Source organism: Epinephelus moara, chromosome 3 (assembly GCF_006386435.1).
Source record: "Epinephelus moara isolate mb chromosome 3, YSFRI_EMoa_1.0, whole genome shotgun sequence".
Lineage (NCBI taxonomy): Eukaryota > Metazoa > Chordata > Actinopteri > Perciformes > Serranidae > Epinephelus > Epinephelus moara.
The window spans coordinates 21251454-21260342 of record NC_065508.1 but is presented as its reverse complement, the minus strand read 5'-3'; the positions used below and the strand labels follow the sequence as shown (position 1 = coordinate 21260342).

Genomic DNA, 8889 nt, shown 5'->3' with positions numbered 1-8889 from the left:
GAAAAGTGAAAATGTAAAACACCAGGAACGTTACTGTGTTCAAGGGGAACGATTTAGCTGTGGCACTGCATTATCCTTACAGGTATATAAAAGTATAAAAACAGACATGTTTAATGTTTATCAAAAGGGGCGACACAAAAGTCCACTCAATTTTTACATCTGTATATCATAGTTTTATTGTTCATATAAATGTGTTGCGGTATGCCAGTAGTACCACGAGGATTCAACTGAGCGGGGACAATTTCCTTTACCCTGTCAGGACATCGACCGACAAATGCGGCGCAGCCTTCAGTCTGCCCAGTTGTCCACAGCCCACAACCCGCGGATTTACAATCAACAATTGACACATATTTCTGCCCAGGGATACGTTTCTCTGCCATCGGTATATTTTCTAAACATGAGGTGAGTACAAATCGCTAACACGCAGCAGAGCAACATGTCTAATTAGCACGCAATTTAAGCGCCCCCGGTCTACGCTGAAAATCTGCCTTGCAAGATGGCGACGTGGTTGAGGATTCAAAGGTGAAATACAGGCTAGCTAGCGACAACAACAACATCTTAAACGTTGTGTTTCTGCACTGAAGCGCTAAAGTAGCGTTTACTTTTGAGCACAAGTGTATTATTGTGGGGGTTTTTGGTGCATTTCCGGGAAAGAGCGCTCTGTTGTGGAAATAGACCCATCCCCCAAGATAAGCTACAAATCCAATTGCGTTTATATGACAGTATGATGTTAAAAGACAACAATAACAACACACAGCAGCAATATTTCTCACTGCTGGGTAATGTATGAGGCAGTAGGGGTTATCGAGGCTGCTTGGTTTGCATGGAAATCATCAGAGACCATGGCAAATGCTTTCTAAAATTAACTGTACCTAGAACTTCCCGGTGAAACAACGGAAGCTAACGGCTAGGCAGTTTTTATAACCCAAAACTACATGCATCTACTCCACAGATGCCTTAACCTGGTGTTTCCCGACCTTTTTTGGTGTCTGTCTCACCCCCACAGCTCATTAGATGAGCAGTGATCCCTCATCAGCACCACTTGTCATGTCCTAAATGTGTCCATTTAAAAGGGGTTTTAAATACAATTTCTTTTCATTAACTCAGGATTTGCCTGTGTTTGTTTTTAATTTCAATATTGGTCAAGTTTACGTTTGCACTACTACCACTTAAAATGGCAGAAGCTGACAATTTCACCAACACTTCCAGCTCTATTTGGATTTATTGCTTACTTTCTGACTAGTTTTTATACACTTAATCTTAGCATATGGATTTCAGGAGTTGCAGCCTACTCAGGTTGGAGATCCTATTGTAGTTTATTGTTGTGTGAAAAAGTAAGTACTATAGCAGCATCACTGCAGTGTTTAAAATCATATTTGTTTTAATTCACCCAGTCTCTATTTTTTTCTACCACAATTAGTTGCAAATTAGCTACTTAATTTTTAAAGTATCCCCAGGCAATTGGAAAAAATTACCCCCTTGTTGGGAATCATGGACTTAAACCACTCCAGTTGTTGAAATTAAAATGACAGATTAGTAGATGTACTGTAGCCACGATTTCTGTGATATACACGTCAAAAGAGGCGAGACAGGGATCCATCTGTACCTGTATTTTGAAAAGGCCCATTACATGATTCCCATCATAGATTTCTGTGAGCATTATTACAAAAGCAGTAATAAAAACTGAGAAACAGGTTATGAACAGTCAGGTCACTGACCAGGACTGCAACAGCTGATTCTGATGGGAAGCATATTAATGCTATCCTTCTTAGTCGGTTGCTCTGTATACTTAAAAGATTCAGTGACTGGATGGGACAGGGAGGTGGCTTCCTCTTCTTTTTCTTCATATAATGTGTTTGTAAAGGAGCCAGACTGAAGTTGACGTTTGACAAAATCCTCCTGCGCAGCATCAGTGCATCAATTGTTGTTTCCTGTTTCACTGATTGTCCGCCATTCTGGTAAATATTTGGTCATCACCTCAGGGTACAACACAAGTTCCTATTTTTTTAAACAGGGATCTTATGTCATTTAAGTAATGTTATCAATAGTGTTTTCAGTGGCATTGGCCTTTTTTGGTATTCTCAGGCCAGAGAAAATGAGGTAGGAGTGAATTAAATCAAGTTTAGAAAAACAGAACAGTAAAAGTGAAGCATAAAACAGGGCTGTAATATTTTGAGGCAGCTGCAGTGCTGCTGGGTGCTCTCTTTCTGAGTTTCTCTTTTGTTGTTTAATTGCTCCTCACATATTGACATGTACAGTATGTCTGCCTCTCATTTTGACAGTTTGCTTTGAGAGGATTTGCTCTGTCTTGGATTAAAGCCAAAAGGTGCTGCTGGCAATGAAACTTCATCTCACATACATTTAAGAACTGGATTCCTGTCCTGTTTGGTGTTAGCTTCGTGCAGAAAGCATAGGACATGACAACCGTTGCTACTATATAATACAAGGTTATGTCACTTTAATGGTAAAAATAGCGCTCTACAGTTTATTGTATAAAAACAAAACCATCCACCAGCTGCATTCAATGCGGCTTTTTACAAGTCACTGCGTCAAGACGCTGATGATATTTTTAGTATCATTTCTAAAACTGAAAGTGGATTTCGAATTATGGGATCCACCAAACTGTGTGGCCTGTGGATTGTAATAAAATAACAGCTTCCCACCCTGCTTATGGTGGCAATGGTTGTAGCTTTTCCATCCCTGAAGTTAGCATCATAATGTTTTGGCATGGTGGCCATGCTATAAATCTTGCAGACCTAGAATAAAAATGCTGGAGCCAGCAGAACACAGATTCATACGTTGGGTCCCTGTGAGAAAAAAAAAAATCCAGTGACGCAGAAACTTTTCCTGTGTGTGTTTGGTAGCACGTTGCCCAAAAAATAATCAGACCAAATACAAAATCTATGTGTTTGTTCAACTGAAATGTACTGGGTGACAGTGCTTCCTTGCTCTGTCTTATTCTTCAGATATTGCTGAACTGATCCAGGCCAACGTGACTTTAAGCAGCTAAAAATAAACTTGATCATTTCCGTTCAGCTAATTTGCTTAAATGCAAGTGGAGGATTGATGGGTTTATCTTGGATAAAATTATATCAGATAACAATGGGATGTTGTTCAGAAGTAATGGCAACATGAGTGGAAAGTTGAAACCATGATCACTGCTCATCTGACTGGATGGCATGACGTGTAAGGTTTGAGACTGCACCTATTTACCACAGCTGTACAGCAGAACTTAATTAAAATCTGAGGAGTTTTCCCATCTAAAAAATATGTTAACTATGACATGACACACCCTGCTAATCCCTTTAATAAACAACAGATTGTTTGTACAAGAGATGAAATTGTGTGGCCAATTAGTTATAATAAAAGTCAGTCTGGCTGCTAATTTGCTGTCACGCTTCATATATAAAATGTGTTCAAATTTACAATAAGATTGGATTATTTGTCATTTACACAATGATGACATTTTTTTAAATTTATGTTAATTTTGAAAAATTAAATGGTGGATGGAGGGTCATGCATTTTTCCCAAGTCACTCAGGAAGGCTCAAGAAAAAATATTTGTTGCTTGTCACACCCCAGCAACTTAAAAATAAAGAACAGAGCTGGCTCAGGCTAAACTACTTTTAGATTTGAGCATAGATTCATGTGTAAACATTTGGACAGGTTGTTTGTTTATTGTTTCCATTAATTTGGTTTTATTGTATTTTCAGATCATGTATAGACATTTTACTCCTATTTATGAAAATAAATTGTATTCATTATTTAACTAAACCTGTAATTTCAAATACAAATGGTAGGTGATTCTTTAACAGCCTACAATACAATTTTCTTTTTGTAAGGCTTTTTTTCTCATAAGAATTACATTTATTTACAAATATTTTTGAGTAAGTGTTTGTTACTAAGAAGTATGTCACTGCTGGAAAGATGGTGGTTCTATAAAACAGGCCTGTCTATGCAGTTCGAAATTGGTGCTACATGACCAGAGAAAACAGAGAAAAAGGGCTGTGGCATTTGCTTTTGCTCAAAAGGTAGAGCAGGGATGACGTTCTTCTGTAGGCTGACATGAAAGTTGCCGTTGCCCTGGTTCCCTTGTCAAAAAGCCTGGAGGATTTTCCATTGGATTTTGGATTATTGCAGAAAATAAACTCACTGGCAAACAAACATTTATGTTATATGCTTTGTGCAACAAGATAATCTTTACAAATGAACATGACTTTCATGATTATAGAAGCCTAAATGCAATCGGCAGAACTAAAAAGCTAGCGTTAGGCTACAAACAAACTACATGACAGTCACATGACTTAAGGTTGCTGCCATATCAAGGCTGTAAAGCCGTCCTCAGCGTGATGACACGCTTAAGTCTCATTTAGCCATGTGTTATCAAACACCATTTTTAAGACGAATAAGAACTTCAGAATTCTCAAGTGGGGTATTTATTAATGTATTTTATCACATAGAAGAAAACGTGAAAGTATCTTAAGCTTGTGTTAACTTCTAAACTCGTTTCTGGCATCTAACCAAAATTGTATTTAAAAATCCCAGTGACTTTGAGACAAGGGAAACGGGAGTGCAAAAATCCAAACTCATGTCCAGGTTTTAGGAATCATTGCTGCATCACTCTATAAACAATGCAGTCACTGTTTAGTCATACCACTCGAACTTACCACTTCCTGTTCACAAGCTCTCGTATTACAGCCAAACAGTGCACTAAAATATGTTTCCGGAAGCATTTTAGTTGAGAAATAGGCAATGCAGTAAAAGAATCCTAGTGTATATTTGATCAGCACTGCCTAGTTTGGCTCTCTCTCGATCTTCTTCTCAACTCTTTGTGTCCGTAGTGGCGACGGAATACCAAAAAATGAGGAAGCACAATCTGTAGCGTGAGTAACAGCTGTAGAGCCAGCGAAAATCAGCCAGATGACAGGCAATGCTGGCGAATGAGCAGGGAGATCTAGGCGGGAAGTTAACCACAGTTCATTTACTCATTCCGCCCACATTGTTGTGATACAAAGCTGGTTGAAATTCAGCTAAATATCTCTTAACATATGGTGATTATTTCAGTACATCTGGAAAATGCTTACTGGCAATGTATTTGCTGATATGTTTATACTGATTGTATCTGCAAAATGTTCGTTGTCAACGGGTTTTTTCCAACAGCACCCACTTCTGGCAGTCATAGCATGATTAAGACATGATTAGGTTGTGAATGTTCCATTGACAGAGGGAATTTTAAAAGTTTTGTCTCTGATAGTGTGGCCACCTCTGAATAAGTCTGCAATTTTGCTAGTTGAAGCTTATTATAATATCACAGCCGCTCCACATGATATTCAGACAGCTGTAAAGAACAAAAAATCCAGGCTGATAACAAATTTAAGAACAGGCTGCTGTTCTTTCCACCCACAGGAGTACTGTTTTGGTGTTTTCCAGAGCTGCAGCTGCACAACCCAAAGTTTTTTTTAAGTACCAGTTGTTCCAAGATCATCCTTGCACTTTTGGTTTAAAAGCCTTGACTGAGGTTAGCGCCCTTGCAAGGTACGGTGAGAGTGAAGAGTGATGTATTTTCAGCAGGGCTGTAGGCCTAAACTCACCTGCATTGAAATAGAAATAATTGAGACATGTGATCAGTGTTTAAACCAACATACGATCACTATGACTTGTGGTGCTCTCTCCTGTTGTGCTTAGTGTTTTTGGTGCAGACTAATGCCTACCGTACACCTGAAGACTTTGAAAAGACTTAGGTCTAACATCCTCTCACATCTAGAGACAATGTAAGGTTTTAGTCACACATTGTAAGATTTTGTAAAGACTTGGCATCTTGCAGGGTCAGTACTTAGAAGAATACAACCACTCCCTTTAAGAAATATGACATTAACAATTCCTTATGTGCCTGAAAAAAACACAAATATCTAGAAACACATGATAAAAGGCGTTGCATCTTGTCAATTTGGCATTAAAACAATCCATAGAGATAAACTGTATTTGTGTACAAACTTTACTTTTTGGATTTCATTGCCTCTACTTGCTGCCAGCCTTTGTTGGTTAGCTGTGCTGTTTTATTGGGAATGAGAGGCGAATCGTCTCAAAAATTAAGATTTCTCACTTAATAAGTGCTAGTTGCTGGGTCAGATACTTTATGAATTAAACAAAGACTTCATAACTCCACCAGTTTCTCCTCCTTTTTCACGGTCTGTGAGAACCGAGACTTGTTCACATTCTTTCACCTCCCTGGAGTCCCCGCCATGTTTACTGTCTACCCGTTTTTGCGGCTTCCTGTTTGGTGCTGCAGATAGTGCAGCGATTGGTTGTTGACAGTCTTCACATTAGTATTTGCATAAGCCAAGACCAAAAACATACGATTATATTGAACATGTTCGATTATATTGGAACGTCGAGACGAGAAAGAGACTGAGTTTTGTGACCACCATACACCAAACAATCGAGGTCATGAGAGCTAGCAAAACACTTGTGATTTTATTCCAACATTGGAAATTTGTTTGTGACAGCGGAATTGCTTGAAAAAGTTGTTTGGTGTCAGGCTGGCATAACTTGACAGTACACTCAGTGCTCAGTAGACCTCACATTATAACTGATTTCCTGTTCTACGCTCTCTGTCTGATGCTGCAGCAGTACCAGGTCTCTCATGCAGAAAAATATTTAATAGGCTTCAGTGTGGCTTTCAAAAACTAAACTTTATGTTTCTGTCCTGGTGCAGGTGGTTTGTGTCTCCAAACATGGTCTAGCTAAAACCTCTGAAGCAGCAGCAGCAGCAGCAGCCGGCTAGCACTGAGCCAGGATGTCCAGTAGCTCGGGCTACCCCCCCAGCCAGGGGAGCTACAGCAACGAGCAGAGTCGGTACCCACCACATTCTGTCCAGTACACCTTCACCGGCTCACGCCACCAACAGGTAAAACCTTCCCTCTGCATTGTTGTAATTGAGCTAACAGCTGTGTTTGTCTTTATCATAATTGAGCACACACTCTCAACATTGTAAGGTCCCACATGTTGACTTTACTCTGAGGCACTAGATGTAAATCCACCTCTATGAGTAAGAGACAAACAGCTTTATAGATTCTGAAATCTGAATTATTTGATTTTTTTGCTGTTGATTGCTGGGTTTGATTTGAGAAGCTAGGGTATCCAAACTATTTAACTGTTTAGACTGTCACAATTGTGGGGCATGTATAGTGTTTAACTGCGGCTCACTTTCCAGTTATGTGTTCCTTAGACTGTATTGAATGTTTGTCAGCCATTTTGGATGACACACTTCTCAGAAGCTTCCTTTCACAGAAATCTGTCAAAGGTACGTTTCTGGGCATTTGGATTGTTTGCTTAAATCTGGGACAAAACTGGAGTTATGAAATGTTTCCTGTAACTGCATTTGCTTGTCCAGGTGTGTTCGGTCACACTGTGCTGATAACATTTACGTGTTCTTTACCTAATAACTTTTTGATAAAAGCTTTGGAGAATTAGAAATATATTTTCTTCACATCAATAAAATTAATTTAAGTTTGTTAGTAGTGCTGCTGGTTTCAGTTATATCTTTGTGCAATGACTGATGAGATGTGTGAAGAGGGGCGAAGTCTAGTCCTGCAGTGCACTGTTACATATGTTTTATTTATTTCATCTTTCTTGTGAGCTCAGATGTGATATTGTGGTATTCTGTTCTTATTCTGAGTAACATAGACATCTCCTTCTCTACTGATAAATGTGTGAACCTTGTTATTTTAACAGAGGGGGGATCAGCACTGTTAATTTGTTTCTAATATCTTTCTAGAGACCTCCAAATGCTGACATCATGTCTGTGTCGTATACTCAAAGCAGCACCGGTTGAGTGGTAAAAATGCCCATAGAGTTCATTTAGGAACTTTGCCTTTATTAGATTGAGTACAGCAGAGGGCCTACAGGAAATGAGGAGGGTGAGACGGGGGGTGACATGCAACAAAGGTCCCTGTCCAGACTTGAACTGGGGACGTTGCAATTAAATGATGAGAGAGTGCCTTAAACTCTGAGGCCACCAGGACGACAGCTTATATCAGCGCTCTGAGCCTAGTACACAGTGGAGTTACTTGTGCAAGCTGAAAAGGAAAAGTGCAAAAGTGATGCTCCAGGTCACAGTTACGTGTGTAAATCCTGAATGAAGCAGCCAGTGTATACGGCTGTATCGATTAAAACTAAAGTGCATCTGTTGCATAAGCTGGATGTGTCTCCCAGTGTAGACAGGACTTTGCCTCTCTGTAAACATGGTTTGGTTGCTGCATCTGTGAAGTGCTTTGTTGTGGCTTTGCAGGAACTCATAACTTGTCTTTTCATCTCTGGTCAGTAGATCTGTACATTGCTTTACACCCAAAATCACCCCCCCCCCCCTTCATGCTGTTGTGACCTTGCTCAGATTGCTTAATATAAAGTTGTTTTTATTGTACCTCTTGCCTTCAGGATTTCACCGTCCCAGACTATCGGACTCACATGCAAGATCCACAGGGTCGGAGAAGACCATCTTTACTCTCTGAATTCCACCCTGGAGCTGAAAGGTAAGGCTTTACTTTAAACTCTGTGATATGAGGGTCTGTATTGTAAGCAGGGTTCTCATTGCCCCCTTTACACGTGTAGCTTACAACTGGAGATTGTCAGTGTCTTTGGCCTTATTTGCACCCGGTATTGATATGCATCTTGAGATCTGGTTGCTCAGACCACATTCAGAGGTGGTCTGGTCCGCACATGGCCACATTCTTTACGCTCATGCGTCCTGGGCCACAATGAAGGTTCGCCTAATCAGATGATGTCCTTGCCTATCAACTCCCCACCAGTAGATGTTGCACTGAAGGATCGTCTCCGGAGCTGCCTCTTCCCGGCAAACAGTCAGCTCAAAGTCTACTCAGTTAGCACGAGC

General features: G+C 40.0%; 1 protein-coding gene across 4 annotated transcripts in view; it reads left to right on the top strand.

Moving 5' to 3' along the window:
• The first annotated feature begins 275 nt into the window (after window positions 1-275).
• Window positions 276-8889, top strand: part of ncor1 (nuclear receptor corepressor 1) — an 82499-nt gene continuing 73885 nt past the window's right edge. For all 4 annotated transcript variants that reach the window (XM_050039583.1, XM_050039577.1, XM_050039574.1 and 1 more), the window contains exons 1-3: window positions 276-402; window positions 6715-6906; window positions 8436-8530. In XM_050039583.1, the coding sequence (XP_049895540.1) occupies window positions 6796-6906; window positions 8436-8530 (206 nt within the window). In that variant the 5' untranslated portion in view covers window positions 276-402; window positions 6715-6795. The remainder of the gene's footprint in view (window positions 403-6714; window positions 6907-8435; window positions 8531-8889) is intronic.